Source organism: Daucus carota, chromosome 2, assembly GCF_001625215.2.
Source record: "Daucus carota subsp. sativus chromosome 2, DH1 v3.0, whole genome shotgun sequence".
NCBI lineage: Eukaryota > Viridiplantae > Streptophyta > Magnoliopsida > Apiales > Apiaceae > Daucus > Daucus carota.
The window spans coordinates 25,641,106-25,662,691 of NC_030382.2; the positions used below are offsets into that span (position 1 = coordinate 25,641,106).

General features: G+C 36.0%; 6 protein-coding genes across 7 annotated transcripts; 2 read left to right on the forward strand and 4 right to left on the reverse strand.

Annotated features, from left to right (window-relative positions):
- Positions 1-1,182: 1,182 nt before the first annotated feature.
- Positions 1,183-3,501, reverse strand: LOC108208136 (uncharacterized). Of its 2 annotated transcripts, none has more exons than XR_010288712.1 (2): positions 1,935-3,500; positions 1,183-1,842 (listed from the first exon to the last, which is right to left on the reverse strand). XR_010288712.1 is itself a non-coding variant. In XM_017378629.2 (2 exons), exons 1-2 carry the CDS (start codon positions 3,405-3,407, stop codon positions 2,082-2,084), a joined length of 1,215 nt encoding a protein of 404 aa, XP_017234118.1. In that variant the 5' UTR covers positions 3,408-3,501; the 3' UTR covers positions 1,183-2,081. The 2 variants fall into 2 exon arrangements, 1 of the variants encoding a protein (XP_017234118.1); XM_017378629.2 differs by having other exon boundaries at positions 1,183-2,095; positions 2,207-3,501.
- A 4,423-nt stretch (positions 3,502-7,924) lies between these two features.
- On the reverse strand, positions 7,925-10,078 carry LOC108207231 (uncharacterized). Its single transcript, XM_017377692.1, has one exon. The coding sequence runs from the start codon at positions 10,076-10,078 to the stop codon at positions 7,925-7,927; it is 2,154 nt and encodes a 717-aa protein (XP_017233181.1).
- A 1,500-nt stretch (positions 10,079-11,578) lies between these two features.
- Positions 11,579-13,030, forward strand: LOC108207232 (uncharacterized). Its single transcript, XM_017377693.2, has one exon. It carries the CDS (start codon positions 11,579-11,581, stop codon positions 13,028-13,030), a length of 1,452 nt encoding a protein of 483 aa, XP_017233182.2.
- Positions 13,031-13,036: 6 nt separating this feature from the next.
- On the forward strand, positions 13,037-13,790 carry LOC108207233 (uncharacterized). Its single transcript, XM_017377694.2, has one exon. The coding sequence runs from the start codon at positions 13,041-13,043 to the stop codon at positions 13,701-13,703; it is 663 nt and encodes a 220-aa protein (XP_017233183.1). The 5' UTR covers positions 13,037-13,040; the 3' UTR covers positions 13,704-13,790.
- An 808-nt stretch (positions 13,791-14,598) lies between these two features.
- Positions 14,599-15,381, reverse strand: LOC108207234 (uncharacterized). The gene has a single exon (XM_017377696.1). The coding sequence runs from the start codon at positions 15,379-15,381 to the stop codon at positions 14,599-14,601; it is 783 nt and encodes a 260-aa protein (XP_017233185.1).
- Positions 15,382-17,922: 2,541 nt separating this feature from the next.
- LOC108207235 (uncharacterized) lies at positions 17,923-20,474 on the reverse strand. Its single transcript, XM_017377697.2, has one exon. The coding sequence runs from the start codon at positions 20,301-20,303 to the stop codon at positions 18,195-18,197; it is 2,109 nt and encodes a 702-aa protein (XP_017233186.1). The 5' UTR covers positions 20,304-20,474; the 3' UTR covers positions 17,923-18,194.
- Between the last annotated feature and the right edge of the window lie 1,112 nt (positions 20,475-21,586).

Consider the following 21,586-nt stretch of genomic DNA (forward strand, 5'->3'; position numbering starts at 1 on the left):
TGAATCTGCAAAAAAGAAGAAGAGAGATTTGTATTAGGAATTTTATCAAACACTTAGAAAACATGCTATAAAATATACTCCATAACCATATATTTACCCAAGAACATATCCATAACAAATGTATATTTGAAGGTGACATCTTCACTTTCTTAAAATCATACCAATATACACCTGAAATAATGGACAACAAATCATCAATCAGCAAATTTCAATCAAATTCATACGAACAAATATACATAGTATGCATACGATACCCTTAACTTTTGTAAATCACAAAAGGAAATCGCATCCTTCATACTATCTAGCCATAAAGATCACTATTGTTTATGTCAATCATAATGAATATAATGATAATTATATGCATTAAGTAATAGTAAAATCGGAATGCAATTATAGTTTAACAGATTTTGAATAGTAGAGACCTTGTTGTCTCAGACTGATCATAATCTTCGTTCTTTCGCGGCGCATAAATGTCTCATGGACAATATGTCGAACAATACCAATATCATCCATATTTGGTCTCCATGACTCAATCAAACATAAAATAATTAGTACATAAATTGAGAAAAAGAACAACCTAAATCAGTAAAAGAAAACCCATCGCTTCCAAACCATCGTTTTAGACACTTATGCTTCTGAAGATATTTGGAACCTGAGGGGGAGTTGAAGCAGGAATGCTCAATGCCGGATCATAAAGAAAAAGTCTATAGCGAAAGCACAGGAACCGGGTCTGATTAAGAAATGGAAAAAGGGTAGAGAGAATACCAGCTCCAGCGAGATATATAGACTTAATCAGAGAATTGATTTTCCACTGGCGATACGGCCTTGAAACCCTAGAGGAGGGGCACACAGCAGAGAGAGAATATGAGTTTTTATGAGGGAGAGAATAATGGCTAGCGTGTGTAAGAAACGTAAGAGTCAGAGAAGAAGAGAGTTTTGAATTTTGAATTCTCGGAAAAGAAGACCGAAAGGAAAGCTTCCTTTGGAAGCCAAAAGCTCACGTGCAGCAGCAAAAGATTAGGAAAACTGTGTGAGTCAAATGTTGACCTCAGTGGCAAAAAATGTAATTAGGTAGCAAGTCTTGGGGTATCCCCTGTTTAGAAGTGGCAAAAATAGTAGTAGGATTTATTATATAGTTTATGATTTCTGTTGGATTAATCTCCATTATGAATCTATACGTGATTATATTACCAAAAACAATATATTCCCAGTTCTGATTCATTTATACAAATTTGACATATATAATAATTTTAATAGATAGCTAAATATTCCATTAACCATCAATTATAATGCTTCCTTTCACAGGTCAATCTCATAGTGATCTCCCAAGCCAAAATGAGCCATAAGTAACCAAACAACAGTTATGAGCTGCCCACCTTTACTTAGCTGTTCAGCATGCGCACTTGACCTGACATGACTTGCCGCATATGATAGCAGTTCTACCCACAATTTGCTTATTATCATCCATTTTCTCTCGGAAGGCATATCTTTTAGCTCTCTAGCCAATACTGATGCAGTGAAGAATAAACTTTTATCTCTGCATACAGTTACCAGCTCATCAACTTCTGTTTTGGGCCTAAGAATTGTTTCACAGGCCTTTTTCTGTAAGGGTTCCTTCTCTTCCTTGCTCTTTCTGTGAAAGAAAGTACTGAACTTTCTTTTCTCTAGTTCAGGTAATTTGGTTTGGAAATATTTGCTGACCTCGGTGCAAGTGTCTTGGAACTTTGTTTCGCCAATGCTAGAAACTGCAGACATCATCTCAGGCTTCATAATCATAAGATATAGCATGTAGTCGGATAGCTGCTTTGCAGTGTCGCGTAGTTCCTTATTAGTTACCTGGTCCTGGATATCATTGTAGCATAGTTCAGTGGCGATGTGCCACAAAAGAAGGATATCATCATACTTATAGTTAGTCACATAGGGAAGAAAAGTACCACGGTCTTCTCCCAATTCATTAAGCACCCACTCTCCTTTAGACGTACAGATTTCTTTTGCCACGGCTAGATTGCTAGCTATCTTTGATTTCATTTTCAGCTCGTTGAAGATGAAGCTAGCTATGTGTTGGGTGAATGGTTGTAATTTTACATACAAAAATCTATTTAGAAATCGGGAAAGGCCGAAGTAAGTATAAAAATTTTCCCTTCCTTTAGAACATCTATTTAAACAATAAGATATCAAGTTGAATGTTGACAAAGAGTTAGCCCACCTTCTATCAGTAAATTTGGCCTCTGATGATTTCTGTCTCCAATAAGCCGAAGAAAGGAATTATAGAACGCACTTCTAGTATTGTTAACAGACAGTATGCAGTCAAGGAACTTGTCTTTCCATGATTTGTGATTGGGGTTTGCATCAGACAAAAGCCGGAGCTTAACAACTGTCCAGTCGCAGAAAAGTAGCATGTAAAATGCAATCACCTCTAACACAATTGCTCCGAAATACAAAATGTATGTAAGGACTAAATCGATCTTATAATTGACAACTTTTACCCCAAAATCACAATAGAAGACCACCAAGGAAGAAACAACTGCCATAAAGGATAGAGTGCGACCACATAGGCCAAGTTTGCTATGCAACACAGGGATTTTGGTGAAAAGAACATCATAGAGGTAATTCAACTCTACTTCAACTAGCCTAAAAGCGTCTTGGCTAGACCTTTGAAGGAAGAAGTCACGGCTCTGGTTGAGATCATGGATGCCAACACTGAGGTCCACTACGAGTCCTTTGAATGTCATGAAGAATACAGAAGCACATTGCAGCACTTCTATATTAAATAAAGCCTCACCATTCATTTTTATCAGCAGTGTGTCCTCTTTTTTTGAAAAATCATTGACCCCCAAATTACTTTTTGAAAGCATGGAATTGCGAAAGCTTTTAGCACTTCCATAATACAGAGCACACGTACGCTCAGTGCACTTGATGATCCCGTACAAAAACAAGAGTAGAATCGGGACCTCTACTCTGTAATTAGTCTCTACAGACTGATAGATAGCATAAGCTACTGCAATGCACTTTGAAGACAGATAAAACAAATTTCTGAGCCACAGTTCATTGTCCTCGGTTGCAAAAGCAGTGATGGTGTCTGGACCGCCAAGGTGCACGAGTAAAAAAGTAGCCCAGTACATCAGAATATGATCATCTTTGCAACTATCAGAAACCCCGTGCACCATGCAACGAACTTGGACGATGTCATCCTTGTAATCATTGTATAATAAACTTTGCCTGCTCACAATGAGTCCGAGTCCAAAAACAGCAACAAATTCTGCAAGAAGATACGCGAACCAGATAATCTTGACAATCCATCTTCGGGAGGCTAACCTTCTAAACGATCCGGCCACAACTAAGAAGATTTGGAGAAAAAGACTAAGTAAGATGCAAGCCGAAAGTTTCCATCCATCATAAAACACCATGCCTGATATATGATTGCTAGCTCAGGTTAAGTGGTTATCAAGCCAGCTACAAGGTCTATATCATTGAGAAACTTTGGTTGTGTGTGTTTGAGATTGTAATATAACGAATAATTATATTGGTGTAGGTTTCACTTGTCCTTCATGGACGAGGTTGGATCCAGCAATGCTTTAGAATATGTTCTAAAGTAGCTGCATAATCCGTCAATTCAAGTGAAATTAAATTGGATATTATTTACTAACATGATCATAAAAATTTACTAGTGGTGAAGCAAAGTTTCATCTTGGACCATATTCTTTACAGAGTATCCTCTGACTCAATTGGTTTGTTCCTTGTTCATGAGTGAGCATTTCTGAAAATAAGAATCGAAAAGGTTCATCTTGTAAAGAGAATGGTTCACAAATTCTGGAAATAGTTTTGTAAAAAAAAAACATTTCAATTGCATGGTTAAGTATCTAGTTGTAGTTTTTACAGTATTTATGCAGCAGCTATGTTTCGAATCCAGAGTTAACTGTTTTCGAACAAAGAAGCGGTATTCTACGTGCTATGATGTAACATGTATTGAAGTCTATGTCTTTGTGAAGTTTCTGGTGTATTTGTTTTTGATTCTGAATGTCTGTACTACATCAATATATAGCGAATAATTATATCGTGGTAGGCTTCATTCGTCCTGGGAAGATAAGGTTTGAATCCAGCAATGTTTTAGAATATGTCCTGAAGTGATTGGGTGCACAATATGTGCCACGGATATGTCAATTCAAGTGAGATTAAACTGAGTTGTGTCTGGTATTAATATGTCGATTTACTTAAAGTTCAAGCTGGTTAATCGCTCTTACAAATGTAGTTTGTATATAGTAAGTTGAACATCAGCTAGTTATTCTTATTTGCAAACATGAGCAAGAAAAGTATGAGTGGTACATTACGAAAAAAGAAAAAGAAAAGCAAGTATCATTTTGTACCATGTTCTTTACAAAGAAACTTCTGGCATAAGTGTTTGTTTTTGGTGGACTAATGAGCAAGAAGTAAGCTTTCCAGCTACAAATGCAAGCCATGACAATTACACCTACTTCAATCATGCTCAATGGCATAAGTCAATAAAAAGGCTATTCTAAGAGGTTTAGTATCTTGATTTTTTGAACTATCTTTCTCTTGAAATGTGTAGTCTTGACAATATTCATTACAGAAAATGATCTCACAGACGCTGGAAATTACCATGGGTAAGAAAAAGGGGTGGGCTGTGGTTTTAGGTGGGTTTAGTCTAAAATTAAATTTAGAAGACCACTTAGCATGAACCACAGCATATCCTGGACATGAAATAAGTCTGGCACTGGCTGCTCAACTGTGGAGGAGACCGTTAAGAGGTGATTATATGGTAAGCCCTGCTTGTTGGGGGTGGTGTGTCTTGGTTTAGGTAGCTGGTGGGAGAGTATTAAGGGGCTTCCATTGGATTTTAAAAGATTTTTTTTTTATTCATGAAATGTGAGGATATTCAATTGAGATTGTCTAAAATTCATTAAAATCTTGAGATATTCAATTGGAATTTTAAATTATGCTACAAAATTTGGTGGTATTCAATCAGGATTTTAAATTATGTTTTAAAATTTGATGGTATTCAGTTGAAATTGTTTAAAATTCATTAAAATATGATGATATTCAAATACTAATGGATTTTTTTGGATTTCATAAAATGATGGATTTTATGGAATGTCTTAGTGTATTTTAAATTTTTTGAAATCCCACCAAAATTCATAAGATTTTGAAACAATGTGCTTAAATCCTAAAAAATCGGTATCAGCTCTATGACATTTCATCAAAAATCCATTAAATCCATAGATCAAAAACAATCTATTAAAATCTCAATTGAATACACCCCGAATATGAATTAAGTTACTCCCGTTCTTGAACAAGGTTTCGGTTTTGGTTCTTTAGTAAACTTCACATTTGTGCCGTTATTCGGCAAATATTAATATATTAAAAATATATATTATGCATATATTTTAAGTGTTACATTTATATTTAAACCAAATAATCAAACAAAAAAATTTATTATTCTTAACAATTTACATAATAATTATTTGATAACACAATTATTGCATTATAAAATATTTAAGTGAATAAGTAATCAATTATTTATGGAATCATATATTGACTAGTGTTATATGCATAAATTGTATAAAATTTTGAACAAAATGATATAACAATTGAGGTGGGATATTTTAGTTGTTGCTATATACTCCCTCTGTCCCAAAATATATGTTCCTGTTCACTTTTGACTAGTTAAATTGACTATATTTGACTCTAATTAACATGTATTATATAATTTAAAAAATAAAAAAATTATACCGTTACAAATTACATATATTCTATTTTAAAATGTAATTTTTTTATTTTATAATATAATAAATAAATATTTTTGAATATAGAATCAAAAATCAGTTAATTTGACTCCTTGAAAATCGAAACGGACATTCAAATTGGGACGGAAGGAGTATGTGAATAGAGGAGCCACCCGATTCAAAACTTAACAAGAAGTTTAGTTAGAATAAATAATATCTCAAACTCATACCTCAAATCTCAAAGTATCATACGGAGGTATGAGTGAGGATCAATTTAATTTTGTCAATGTTTGAGTAATTAAATATTAACATTTAATACATGAATAATCAATGATATAAAGTATATAATAATAACAATAAATTTATTGATATTTTTAATTAATATAAGTTAATAATTTTTAAAAAAAATGAATATATTGATTCGAGCATCATACCAAAGTAACTCAATTTGTCATTCCAACCTCATATCATTCCGTGAACCAATCAACCCCTTAACGAGTACTCCCTCCATCCCCTTTTACATGTCCCTTTGAAAATTTTTTTTTTTCCAAATTACTTGTCCACTTCTCTTTTCAAAGCAACTTTTTGTATGTTTTTTCAAAATGTAACAACTTCCAATGTTTGACTAGCATATATATATACACAACTCTATCTAATTCATCACATTTATTAGGGATATGTATGAAAACAAGATATCCACCTAACATTTTCTTAAGATGCGTTAACTTTTCAAAAGGGACAAGTAAAAGGGGACGGAGGGAGTATCTCGGAGCATCCGTGAACACCGAACAATCTCCAAGAATTGAGTGCGCGACGAGCACAAACAAAAAAAATCCTGCTTTCGGGTCGCTGAGCAGTAGAATTTATGAGTGAACTATTTGAATGTTATACATTAGAAATCCCTGTTATTTTCTTATGAAATTCTTGGAACAACTGGTCGTTTGTGGAGCAATTACTCAACTTCGGTAAAAATAAAGACCATTACTCAGTATATGGAGCAGTCAGATCTGTAGCGAATTGGCGGATCATTGAGAACTGTCTGAGCAGCGGGAGACGGCATCAGCAGTCAGACCCGTGAACAACACTGTTTGAGCCCCCTAAGTCTAAGTCCTGGTTTCCTGGACGATTAAAAATCAAGTATTCATGACCCAAAGTTCTGCAATCCATATTTGTTGTTCGAGTGTACCCTAGGCAGATGTAGGTCTAAGATATAGTACAAACGTCACGTGTAAATAGTCAAACGCCTTATACATAGGACCACAGGGAGTATTTCAGATGACATATACTCATGACCGTCATTAAAATAATGATTATTAGTGTAGAATATAAAGGAAGCAATGGGTGCAGTGAAGTGTTCGACATCAGTAGCGGAATTTGTGATGCAACACAGGAAAGTTGGTGAAAGTTGCGAGGAAGAACTCATGCTCTGATTACATTTAAGGATGCTGAGAATGAGATCAACAAGAGTCCTTAAAATGCTTTGAATATACTAAAGCTTCCGCTTTTATTTTAATCAGATGTTTAGACTCTTTTTTTTATTAATATTTTGCATTCAAATCAGATTTTGAAAGCATGGAATTGCGAAAGCTATTTGCAGTACCAAATAATATAAAATTTCATTTCATTACTTCTGAATTCATTCATCCCAACCAAGCACAACATCGGTGAATTGTAACCCCAAGGCCAAGTTGCATGCTTGCATTCCAAAAGATCAGTATGCCATGATCATTTGGTGTGTTTCCAAATGTTATATTTTATATCAATATTAAATCTAAATTCCCTAAACAAAAACAAATGCATGGGAGGCTATAGAACCACATAAAACTACTAGAAAACACTTGGTAAATCTATTCTTATTGATCCCTAATGCATAAGAAGGAAATTCATAATAAAGTTTTTACTAGAAAAGTGGTCAATCTACAGAATTAAGAAGTTAAAGTTCCTGTGTAATGGATGATCATAGTAAATCAAACTTGAAATAGAACATTACACTTTTAAACAATCAGGTAAAATGCTCCGAGGGGTTAAAAACACACTGATCACACAATCAGGTAAAATGCTCCGAGGGGTTAAAAACACACCGATCACACAAGCGTAAATAAGAAACTAGTGACAAAACAACGGCATTCCACACCTCTACTTAGCTGCACACATGATATTATTTAACTGCACACATTATATTTTTAGATAGATAACGAACGAACTCTTTCAACAGTCAGTTGTGATTCTTGTGTTCCTGATTCTTGTGTTCCAGAGTTGATCTCATACTCATCTCCCAATCCAAAATGAGCCATCAGTATCCAAACAATAGTTATTAGCTCCCCGCCTCTACTCAGCTGAACAGCGTGCGCATTGGACCTGATATTAGCTGCTGCATATGATAGCAGTTCCACCCACAATTGGCCTATTATCAACCATTTCTTCTCTGACGGTAACATTTTTAGCTCTTTGGCCAATACAGTTGCAGTAAACAATATATTTCTATCCCTCTTTACAGTCACCGGCTCACTCTCTCTGTTGAAACTGAGAATTCTTTCACAAGCCTTTGTAAGTAAGGCTTCCTCCCCTTGGCTTTCTCTCTTAGAGAAACAAAAAGATCTCCTTTTAAGTTGGAGTGATTCGCCAGTGTCAAATAATCTGCAAACCTCACTGCAAATATTTCGGAACTTTATTTGCCCAATGCCACAAACTGCAGACATCCTGTCAGGCTTCATTACCATGAGATAGAGCATGTAGTCTGATAGCTGCTTTGCAGTCTCACGTTGGGCGTTATTAGTTTCTTGGACCTGACTGTCATTATAACAGAGTTCAGTAGCAATGTGCCAGAGAAGAAGAATGTCATCATAGTTATAATTGTCAACAAACTGAAGAAAGGTTTTGTTTTCACGAAGTACCCACTCTCCTTTGGACGAACAGATTTGTTTAGCCTTATCTAAACTTTCCGCCATCTCTGATTTTGTTTTCAGCTCGTCAAAAATGAACTCAGCCATGTGTTTGGTTAGTGGTTGTGGTTTTACATACCAAATCCAATTTAAAAAACGCACAAGGCCAAAAGAACTATAAAAATTTTCCCTCTTCTTTGATGGCCTTTTTAAACAATACAATATCAAATTGAATTTTGACAAAGAATCAGCCCACCTGCTATCAGTAAATTTTGGCTCCGGATTATCATATTTATCTCCAACAAAACGAAGCAACCATTCTATAAACACACTCTTACTGCGATTAACTAACAGTATCCAGTTGACAAACTTATCTTTCCATGATTTATTTTTCGGGTTGTCATCAGACAGCGGTTTGAGCTTAATTACGGTCCAGTCACAGAATAGTAGCATAAAAACTGCAACTACATCCAGCCCAACTGCTCCTACAAGCAAAATGTAGGTAATCACTACATCAAGCGTTGTATAGTAGTCCCTTGCAACATAATGGAAGAGCAACGAGGAAGCAACAACCGCCACAAAGGATAGAGTTCGGCAGAAGTAGCTGATTTTGTGGTGCAATAGAAAGAGCTTGGTATAAAGAACATCATAGAGATAATTCAACTCTACCTCAACTAGCCAGAAAGCGTCTTTGCAAGATGTTGCAAGGAAAAACTCCCGGCTCTGATTGCGTTCATTGATGCTGAGATCCAGATCAACAACAAGTCCTTTGAACGCTTTAAAGCACACAAAGGCATACTGCAACACTTGTAAATGAGTTAAATCATTCCCATTCTTCCGAATCAGAAGTCTGGACTCTCTCCTCGTAATCCTGTCATCCTTATCGGATTTTGTCAGCATCGAATTGAGGAAGCTATTTGCACTACCATAATACAGGGCAGCCGTACGCTCAAAGCACTTAACAATTCCAACAAAAAACATGAGTAATGCTGGAATAATTAGTCGGTGATTAGATAGTAAAGACTCATACAAAGCATAAGCCACGACAACGCACTGTGATGCCAAATAAAACCAATGTCTAAGCCACAGTTCATTGTCCTCGGGTGCAAAAGCAGTGATGGTGTCTGGGCCGCCAATGTGTACAAGCAAAAAAGGAGCCCAGTAGAGATGAATGTGATCTTTGTAACAGTAATCAGGCTCACCATCTTTGCAATTCTTGGAAAACGAACTTTGCCTGCTGACAATGAGTCCGAGTGCAAAAACCGCAATTATTTCTGCAAGCAAATAGGCTAACCAGAGAAGGACCACTATCCATTTGTGAGATGCTAACCTTCTAAATGTTCCCGCAACAATCAGGAAAATCTGAAGATTAAGACTAAGTAAGATGCAAGAACGAAGTTCCCATTCATCAAACAAGTCTGTCAGTAGGATCTTGTGGATCGGCACACGCACCATAACACCTCTTGATATTAGCAAGCTCTGTTGCTAAAGACTGTATGCACAAAGCTAGTTCTTTGTCAAATTTTTGTATGGATGTAGGTGTGATTCTCATGATCATGTTGATATATTTAGGACAAGTTAGGACCACATTTTAAGAAAAGAAAAAGAAAAATCAAAGTATCATATGCAATTTTCTTTACAAAGTATATCATCTCTGACATTGTTGCATGATTGGTCTTAACTTGTCCACAAATATGTAAGCATTTGTCTTTGCTTCCTGCAGGGATGTGATATCTATTCTCTTTTCGCTTATCATGCCAACATGTGTTTCTCGAGTACGTATCTTTCATTTAACTTGTGTTCCAAGCTTCTTTAGCATTGAGACTAAAGTATAGTTTCCTTCCGTATTTGTGGGGTTATCTGATTTCCAAATACACTTAAGATCCCCGCGGAGAGGGATATGGAACCGTCAGTATGCTTGCCCGCTACGCATGACACATATAATTTTTCTCTGATAATTTTTTGATTCTGTTTTTTTCATTACTTCTTACGCATGTGACATTCATTACTTCATACACAGGCACTTGTAATTTTTCTCTTACCTATACCGAATGTGAATCGGGGATCATCCTTCGCATTCTTGTCATTGCAGCTGGTGGATCCGATCGTAATATCTCAGCAGAAAACTGGTCCAACAACAACATTTACACAGTTTGACGCACCAGGCACATTGACACAGTTTGACACACAAGGCTTGTATGTAATCGTGATGCACGAAAAGAGTGTATAAACTGCCTCGTCGGTGGTCAAAAAAGAAATATCCTCGTACACTTAGTCACAGACAAGGAACAGACTGTTTTGTTAGAAGTTCCTTTCTAAAGGATATGGCACAAAACGATATTTTGATGATCATGTTAGTTAATATATAGCCGATGTTCAATGGAGTAGCAAATTTAAATTTCATTTGAATCAGCATTCACTACTAAGCACACTGCAAATTTTGTAGTCACAATTTAGTCTCGCTTGGCCGTTTGGTTCATGGTATGAGCCCGGTTAACGGGAATCGGCTCCTAAACAGTTGATGTTTGGATTAGCCATTTTGTTGTATGGAATGAGAATCTCATTCCTACTTGGATAGGTAAATCATTCCTTCCATATCCCTTGGGATTATCATTCCCATACCCCTCAGTCTCATTCCCGATTCCAGTTCTCATCTACCATCCAAACGACCTCTTGAATTTAAAGTGCACTAGACGTCCCGACCACTGTAGGACATATTCTAAAGCTAGCACTGCTTAATACAATCATTGCCTGTCAAGTTTCTAGCTCCTGGGACGACGGAATCCTACCAGTACATCATTTTTCGCTATATATATTGATACAGTACAGACATTTATAATCACAAACACACACACCAAAACCTTCACAACCACATAAACTTGTAGCAAGCTTGACAATCACTAAACTCGAGCAGCTTGCTAATCGATGAAAATCATTTATACTTCTACATCATGGATGGTTTTGGGGTGGGAACTTCGGGCTTGCATCTTACTTAGCCTTTTCCTTCAAATCTTCTTAGCTGTTGCTGGAACCTTTAGGAGGTTAGCATCCCAAAGAAGGATTGTCAAGATTATCTGGTTAGCATATCTGCTTGCCGAATTTGTTCCTGTTTTCGGGCTGGGACTCATTGTCAGCAAGCAAAGTTTGTTATATTATTCAGACGCCGATTCAGCCCCTATAGGTTCTTCAAATTCCGTGGATGACCACTTTGAAGTTCATTGCTTTCGGAGCAACAAGGTTGTTGCTTGCGGAGACGAAAATATTCTCATGTACTGTGCGGCCTTTTTACTCGTACATCTTGGTGGTCCAGACTCCATCACTGCTTTCGCGATGGAGGACAATGAACTGTGGCTCAGAAATTTGTTTTATCTGGCTTCAAAATGCATTGCGGTAGCTTACGCGATCTATCAGTCTGTACTGACTATTCACAAAGTACAGGTCCCTGTTCTGCTCTTGTTTTTGTACGGGATTATCAAGTGCACTGAGCGTACGTGTGCTCTGTATTATGGAAGTGCTAAAAGCTTTCGCAATTCCATGCTTTCAAAGAGTAACTCGGGGTTCAATATTATTCCAATAATCGACAAAAGTCTGATTGAAATGAATGTGAAGGATTTTGAGCATGTAGAAGTCCTGCAAAATGCCTTTTTACTATTCACGGTGTTCAAAGGACTTGTAGTAGATCTCAGTGTCAGCATCCTTGAACGCAACCAGAGCCGTGACTTGTTCCTTGCAAAATCTAGCGCAGACGCTTTTAGGCTTGTTGAAGTAGAGTTGAATTACCTCTATGATGTTCTTTTCACCAAAATCCCATTGTTGCATAGCAAACTTGGACTCTGCTGTCGAAGCCTGTCCTTTATTGCAGTTGTTTCTTCCTTGGTGCTCTTCAATTCAAGCTCTGAAGGCTATCACCACACTAAGGAAATGTTTCCCTACATTTTGTTTTCAGGAGCAATTTTCCTAGAGGTAATTGCATTTTATATGCTCCTTTTCAGCGACTGGACAGTCGTTAAGCTCGAGCCTCTTTCTGAAGCATTCCCCCACCGCAATTTATGGAAAGATAAGTTCCTTAAGTGCATACTGTTTGTTAACCGTACTAGAAATGATTTCTATCATTTCTTCCTTCGTCATGTAGGAGTAAATCATCATATCGGGTCCGAATTTTCTGATGGCAGGTGGGCTAATTCTTTTTCAACTTTCAACTTGACATGTTATTGTTTACATAGATGTTCAAAAGGAAGGGAAAAAATTTATACTTCCTTGCGCCTTCTCCGGTTGTTGAATGGGTTTGTGTATGTACAATCACAACCACTCTCCCAATTCATAGCCAGTTTCATTTTCGATGAGCTAAAAATGAAATCAGAGATAGCGGAGACTGTAGTCGTTGCAAAACAAAATATGTTCGTCTAAAGGAGAGTGGATGCTTAAAAAGGAACTAAAAGAAGATACTTTTGGTCCTTATGTTGAAAATCACGATTTTGATGATATCCTCCTTATGTGGCATATCGCCACTGAACTATGCTTCAACGACAGTGAGGATCCAGAAGCTGATAAGGACCAACGTGACACTGCAAAACAGCTATCAGGTTACATGTTGTATCTTCTGGTCATGAAGCCTGATATGATGTCCGCAGTCTCTAGCATAGGGGAAACAAAGTTCCTAGATGCTTGCAATGCGATCTGCAAAGTATTTGACAAGGAATTAGGTGGAACAAAGAAGCAAAAGTTTTGTCAGTTCTTTCGCGGAGAGAGCAAAGGAGAGAAGGAAGCTGTACAGAGAGAGGCCAAAACAATTCTTAGCGTCAACAGAGAAGTTCACCCTGTACAAATGGATAATGAAATTTGTTTCCATGCTTTTATGTTGGCCAAAGAGCTTAAACTGTTACCCTCCAAGGAAAAATGGCTGCTAATAAGCAAATTGTGGGTCGAACTGCTTTCATATGCGGCTACTCATATCAGATCAAGTGCACATGCTGAACAGCTAAGTAAAGGCGGAGAGCTCATAACTGTTGTTTGGTTTCTGATGGCTCATTTTGGCTTGGGAGAACTGTATGAGATCAACCAAGGAAAAACCAGATCATAAGCCATCTATCAACAATTACATTTGTTATTTGATCAAGTAATGATAATTTCTACAAATGTATTGATTTAAATAATTTTTTCTACGATGTAAGCCTTGTTTTCTTATTTTATTTTTATCAAACGAAGTTCTTTCTCCCTGTCTTAGATATGTAATTGAACTCTCACTGTTTCTCTTCTTCACAGTTAGACAGCGTCTTAATGGATATCCACTTTATCGGCTTCTTCTTCTGGAACATTTTCTCCCCACTTCTTTAGGAACCTAAACTTCTTACTAAATTGTAGAGTACTTCTTTTAATCATTTAAGTTAACAGAACCTAGCGGATTTAGCAAAACTTTCAAAAATCATTGATCAGTAGTGAAAAATCACAGCATGATTTCTACCTCGTCCGTCAGTAGTTGGCTACTATATTTTCTATAGCCGACAACAATCAGATTATATTTTCTCATTGTGAATCAAGTTGTCTACTACTCGCTCTGTCCCCTAGTAGTTTACCTTGGACGATGAAAGTTTGGCACCGAATGCTCATTGAAAACATAGTTCTGTGACTTATTTTTTAATCTTTTTTCTTTTGAATGAAATTTTGATGTTTGAATTTTTATACACAAAAAGAGAATCTCAAAAATAAGTTACGGACCTATGTTTTATAAGAGCCTAAAAATGCGTGTCGAGCAGTGAAAGAACTGTAAAGAAATGGGAGAGACGGAGGGAGTATATAATTTAAGCTTAATGATCATTGTTGTGAGAGTCGTTGGTACAACGCTAAAAACATAGATTAGCTATATAACATCATAAGCTAAAATTTTGAGGAATATGAATAAAAATTCACTCCAGAAAGTCTCTGCTCATTCCGTAAATTTTAGGATCCATTTTTTTTTTTGAAAAAAGCTGGGGATTTTATTCATTACTAGACTCCAACAAAATACAATCAAGAAATTCTGTATGGATATCAGTCCTACCAAATCTACGATCAGGGTATTTAAACGAAGCTCTAGCAAAGCAATGAGCAACTGTATTAGCAGATCGTTTAATGAATAACAAAGATAATATGTTTGAAAGTCGGAGCTCCCGCCGACACTCTTCCACCGCTAAACCAAAGCTTGATCTCATCTCCACTGTACTTTTAATTGCTTGCACAGCCGCCAAGCAATCTGATTCCATTAACACCTCCTGCCAGTCATGTTCTTTGATCCAGGACAACGCCTCTTTGATGGCTAAAGCTTCTGCATCCTCTGCTGACACCTTGTCTGCGAAACAATGAGTTCTTGCAGCGACCACCTTGCCATCTGCATCTCTAGCTACCAAACCCAGACCATATTCATCTCGATTTTCAAATAGAGCAGCGTCAACTGTTACCTTTATTGAGTTATCTTGAGGCCTGACCCAAGTAATAGCACCGTCCCCTTGAACTTCAAACCTGGATGGTGCACTAGAACAATTAACCTGGGCAAATTTCCACCGTAAAAGGTACTGCTTTGCTGATGCTGCGACTCTGTTTACATTTGAGAATTTTCTATTCCATACCACATCGTTTCTGTGCCTCCATATCGCCCAACAAACTGTCACCATCTCTGCACACCTGTTCTGATTATTACTTTGAAACACATCCCCTGTCCACTCTTCAAAGTTCTCGACCTGTACCACCTGAAACACATCTCCTTTTTTTAATGATTGCTTCATAGATGGATTATTTTATTCTCTTCTAAATGATTATTATTCATGAATCAATATTATTTGAGATTTCGGTATCTATTACTTGATTCAAGATTCACTATTTATTATAAATCTTTATTCTGTAATTTGTTTGTTGATGTTTTTGTATCTTGAAATTAATAACACTGAAAAAATGTTGTATCGTCAACTCAAAACTGTTTTGACGATATTATTATAATCATGTTAAAAGTTGTAAATGCGTTTACCTGATTGGATGTATAATTGAAAATAGATATTCATTAATGAATTTAAAAAAAATTAACTTAACTGTGTGCTTATCACGTTGGGGTGTTCATCAAACCGCAAAAACGATTTTTATTTCTCGTGTTGCGGTTGCGTGTTGAAGTTTTAAACATGGCGTTGCTGTACATGTTGCAGTTTGACATTATACAACCAATATTCAAATCGCACCGCACCGTTATTTTCAAATATATAAAAATATATCACATATAATTATAAATATTTAAATCATAAAGTTAGATTATTATTATTATGTTATCTTCTATATACATGTGTGTGTGTATATATATTCAAGTTACTGAACTACATTTTAATAATTTCACAATATAAATTATGGTTAGTTCTAAAACGACAAATTAAATATTATAATTATATCTATATTTTATATATATAATTTATTGGTGTTGAATCATCTTCATCATTATCATACTTATATTTTAGTTTACTACTTTTAAATGAGTATCACAGCTCTAAATTTATAATTATATATATATATATATATATATATACATATATATATATATAAATTTATTATAAAATTTATTTCTAAATATATATGATTTAAAATTATATTTATATTATCAATTAAAAGTATAAATATTTTGAATGTATAACTACACAAACTACACCAACCGCACCGCAATTTTGTGACGGTTTTTTTATTATACGACGTAGTTGCATGCGGACGAATTTGCATGTGCGGATTAGTTCACTTCACGAGGTTTTCCCCCGCATGCGCACGGTGACATCTCTGGTATACATAAACCTCCCAACAGTGACAATTCCGTTGTGATGGACTGATGGGTGACGAGTAACGCTCAGTGCAAACATGTCAGAGCTTTCAATTAACTTCGATCCATAGCTCTCCACGACTCAGGTAATCAACGTATCAATACATCGTTATTTTTTCAGAAAGGCCACTAGTCTGTTATGTTCCCTGTTAATAGTTAATCATGAGGTTCCAAGTGTTTGATCAATGTCCCTGTTGATTCTTAAACACACATATGTTCTATTAATTCGCTGCTATAGATTCTTTCTAGCTTATTTATGAAATGATACATTCAGGGTGAGGTTTAAAGAATAATTATACTTAAAATAAAAACTGAAATCCAACATATTACACCCTTTTTTCCCTGTTGCAGAATTGTACATAACATTTGTAAAATTACAATTAATCTAGTTCTCACAGTTTTTCGGTTCACTGGGCATGATGAAGTAATTGCTACTGAAAATTTACAATTGAACTATGCTAGTTTCATCTAATCGCTAGAACCATTTAAACTTATTGAAACATATCAATTAGATAGCTATACCTCTCATATTTATGGGGTTAATTATCTGATTGAGCACTCACTTCACACCAATATATCATCCGTGGCACTCTCAAATTTTCAGTCTCATTTGAAACACTGTTTTCAGAAATTGTATCAGTCTTAAAAGTAAAAAGTTAAATTCAAAAACAAATCGACAGTTTGAGAAGTGTTACTCATGGGGATTTAACACAGTACGTTATAGAGATTATGTAGGTATGATTAATTGGATTTCTGCGTCCAAAAAATGGCTATATATGGAATAGTAGGGTGCTTCATAACTCATCTCTTCCACCATCAATTTTACCCATTTTTTGGATGCGGAAATTCAATTAATTGTACCTACATAATCTCTATAGTCTACTGTGTTAAAGCCGTATGAGTAACACTTCTTAAACTGTCGATTTGTTTTCGAATTTGACGTTTTATTTTTAAGACTGATACAATTTCTGAAAACGATGTTTCAAATGAGACCGAAAATTCTAGAGTGCCCCGGATGATATATTGGTGTGAAGTGAGTGCCCAATTTGATAATTAACCCCATATTTATGTATCTGTAACGCATTTAGGCAGGGGTAACAAATAAGTCATACATATAATACTACCAATTTCAATAAGTTATTATCAATTGTCGAAAATGAAAGCTGTATTTCCTAGGTAATGGATGATTAAAATTAAGTGAAGAAATTTAAAACAAGACAAGTATCAAACAAATCAATCTATTGATTATTTATTATTACCTATTATATCTATTATATATAGGAAAATTTTAACTAGAGTAGACTCGGATTGAGTACTAATTAAAGTAATAACTAATAAGTCGCCTCCAACAGAACAGACTATGCAGCAAAGGATACTCATACTTACAAGACAAACCCTTAATTCTCACAATTTATGTGATCTTTTTTATACTTCAAATATAACATTTACAACACGCGTGTGATTGTAAAAACTGGACTTTCATGTATACATGTATCATGTATAAGTATAACCCTTGAAAATTTAAGGGATAATAAGCTAGGAAATACCAAGTGCCATAAATCTGATCGATTGCACCTTTTACACGCCGACACACCAAATACTTTCACTTAGATATACCAAGACACCAAATACATACTTGCTGACAAAACACAAAATACTTATATTTAGAGCTTCTTCCACGGGCTAAGAAGCTAGTTGCTTCAAACCACATATGACACTATTTGATAAATAACCTACCTTTTACAACAATCAGCTATCGGCTTCTGTTCCAGGGATGATCTCAAACTGATTTCCCAAGCCAAAATGAGCCATGAGTACCCACACAATAGTTATAAGCTCCCCACCTCTACTTAGCTGCTCAGCATGAGCACATGATCTGATATGAATTGCGGCATATGATAGCAGTTCTACCCATAATTTGCTTATTATTGACCATTTTTCATCTGACGGAGACACTTTACTTAGCTCTTTGGCCAATGCAGATGCCTTAAACAATAACAATTTATTTCTGTTAGTCTGCATGGTAGCTGGCTTAATTTCTCTGTTGACATTAAAAATGATTTCACAGGCATTTCTCTGCAAGGTTTCCTTCTCTTCCTCGCTGTCTCTGCCAAACAAACAAAACTTTTTCTTGACCAGATCTGGCAATTCATGAATGTCAATTAATTTGCTAACCTCAGTGCATGTATCTCGGAACTTTATATCCCCGGTACTAGCAACTGAAGACATCATATCAGGCTTCATGACCATAAGATATAGCATGTAGTCTGATAGCTGCTTGGCAGTGTCACGTTGTTCCAAGTTAGTAAGCTGATCTTGGCTGTCGTTGTGACAGAGTTCAGTCCCTATATGCCAGATAATAAGGATCTCATCAAAGTTAAAATTAGAAACAAATTGAAGAAGATTAGGTTGCCTTGCATGTTCAAGTATCCACTCTCCTTTGGATGAACATATTTCTTTAGCTTTGACTAAACTTCCCGCAATCTCTGATTTCATCCTCAGCTCGTTGTAGATGAAACCAATCATGTAAGAGGTGAGTGGCCGTGGTTTCACGTACCAAATTCCATTCAGAAAACTTATAAGGCCAAAATAATCATATAGCTTTTCCCTTTTCTTTGAACTTTTATGTAAACAATAATATATCAGATTGAATGTTGACAAAGATTGAGCCCACCTGCTATCAGTAAATTCTGATGCATGACGGTCTCTATCTCCAACAAAACCAAGTAACCAATCTAGGAACTCACTCCTAGTATTATTAACATGCAGTATCCAATCGGCAAACCTATGTTTCCATAATTTTTCATCAGGGTTTGCAGCCGACAAAGGCTTGAGCTTAACAACTGTCCAGTCGCAGAAAAGTAGCATAAAAAATGAAATCATGTCCAACACTATTGCTCCAATTAGCAAAATGTATGTAATGACCACGTCAAGTAGGTGATAGAAGTTCCTATTTACCACAATATGGAAGAGTGCCAAGGAAGAAACAACTGCGAGGAAGGATAGAATTCGACACCAGTAGCCAAATTTATTCTGCAACACAGGGACTTTGGTGAAAAGAACATCATAGAGGTAATTCAACTCTACCTCAACTAACCTGAAAGCGTTTTTATAAGATGTTGCAAGAAAGAAGTCCCGGCTTTGGTTGCGTTCGTGGTTGCTGAGATTGAGATCTACAACAAGTCCTTTGAATGCAGTGAAGTATACAAAAGCATACTGCAGCACTTGCAAAGAAGAAATCCTGGCTCCGGTTGCATTTATAAGTTTGGACTCTCCTCTTGGATTGTCAGATTTTGAAAGCAAGGAATTCCGAAAGCTTTTTGCACTTCCATAATGCAGAGCACGCGTACGCTCAGCGCACTTAATGATCCCACAGAAAAGCATGAGCAGCGTTGGGATCCTGAGTTGGTAATTAGTTTGTAGAGACTGATAGAAAGCATAAGCCACAGCAATGACCTGTGAAGCCAGATAAAACAAATGTCGGAGCCAGAGTTCATTGTCCTCGGGTGCGAAAGCAGTGATGATGTCTGGACCGCCAAGGTGTACAAGTAAAAAAGGAGCCCAGTAGATATGAAGATGATCGTTATAACAAGAAGTGCCTTCATCCTCATTGCAATACTTCGCAAACAAACTTTGCCTGCTGACAATGAGTCCGAGTCCAAAAGTAGCTAGAATTTCAGCAGGCAAATAAGCTAACCAGAGAAAGATAACAATCCATTTGTGGGATGCTAGCCTTCTAAAGGTTCCAGCTACATTTAGGAAAATTTGAAGGAAAAGGCTAACTAAGATGCAAATGCGAAGTTCCCATTCATCAAATAAGTCATCTTGTTTGAAGTGGGGTAAACAGGGGATACTCATACCTGAACTCTGCCCTTTTTGATGGATTTGTATTTCCTAGTTAAGTATCTACAGTTTATCGCAGTTTCTGTTGGTACAGTTTATTGCGGTGTTGAGTTGGTATGAGACTCTAAATGTTCGCGTACATCCGTAGCAGACAACTTAGATTTTGGTAGGGCTCCTACCGTCCCCGGAAACTGGAAACTTGACGGATAATGTTCAAACATATCAATGACCAAGTAAAGTATAACTTGGGCTTCATAATTACATATTCCTCGTTTTCTTAAAAAGTTGTTCCATGAAGAACATGATTTGTTACGAATATGAATATTCTGTAATTCTAATACTGTTAAAAATTATCCACAAATCTTAATGATTTACAATATTGTTCCTTCTCACTCCTTAGGTGTGTTCTGAACTGAAGACATGAGCTTATTGCAGGTATGAAATAATTATGTATGTTCTCCACATGTATTATATATGTTATAAATCATATGCATTTACATTAAGATTGTACATGGGAAACAAAACGGGCTACTTTTCGCGTGCTTCTCTTATATTACTAAACTTACTATGGTATAGCAGATCCTTTTGGCGAGCTTGAATTAGAAATGTTATGGATTTTAGGGGGCAAACAATATTTTAGATACAATTCTATAAGAAGAGTTATTGTAGACAAAACTTAAGAAGACAAGCAGCATTTGGTCTGATTACTGATGTATATAGTCTTATTCCTTCTTTTTGCAGCCTGCCAATTAGACAAGCATGTATACACCTGCATGTGAAATTATGCTTACAATTTATATTAGGAAGGATATATAAGTTTGTCTGGCTGCAGTACTACAATCAACTCATTAAATTGGTTCAGGGCCCTGAAGTTTATTCATGTTCGAAATTTGTATGCTAGACAACTCATTGCATGTTTTCTGGTTTGGTTTTGGCTAAAAGAAAAAGAGAAAAGAGCTAGGACCAAAAATTCAAAGGACTAGAAGAAGCTAAAGCAAAACGAGGGAAACGTTAAGTATTTTTTTCTTTCATTATGTTCAATAATGCTTTATCTTAGCTATTCGTGTCCCTTCATTAGCTTTAGAAAACTAATCTTTAAAAACTATTCTATTCTTCAAAAGAGAAAGAAAGTGAAGGTATAAAGCTAATTAACTATAAACAAAAGAAGTATACAAATATGATAAAAGAAAAATAAAGAGTAAAAAAAGACCAACATGAAGGCAAGAACAGAATAAAGACCTAATGGTCCACCTAATGCATTAACTTTATCTTTTAGGAGTAGTTAGTTATGTACTTGA

Bases quoted from the DNA above. Each gene is read 5' to 3' on its own strand.
- LOC108207232 (XM_017377693.2), top strand. From the start codon at position 11,579: ATGGTTTTGGGGTGGGAACTTCGGGCTTGCATCTTACTTAGCCTTTTC.
- LOC108208136 (XM_017378629.2), bottom strand. From the start codon at position 3,407: ATGGTGTTTTATGATGGATGGAAACTTTCGGCTTGCATCTTACTTAGT.
- LOC108207233 (XM_017377694.2), top strand. From the start codon at position 13,041: ATGCTTAAAAAGGAACTAAAAGAAGATACTTTTGGTCCTTATGTTGAA.
- LOC108207235 (XM_017377697.2), bottom strand. From the start codon at position 20,303: ATGAGTATCCCCTGTTTACCCCACTTCAAACAAGATGACTTATTTGAT.
- LOC108207231 (XM_017377692.1), bottom strand. From the start codon at position 10,078: ATGGTGCGTGTGCCGATCCACAAGATCCTACTGACAGACTTGTTTGAT.
- LOC108207234 (XM_017377696.1), bottom strand. From the start codon at position 15,381: ATGAAGCAATCATTAAAAAAAGGAGATGTGTTTCAGGTGGTACAGGTC.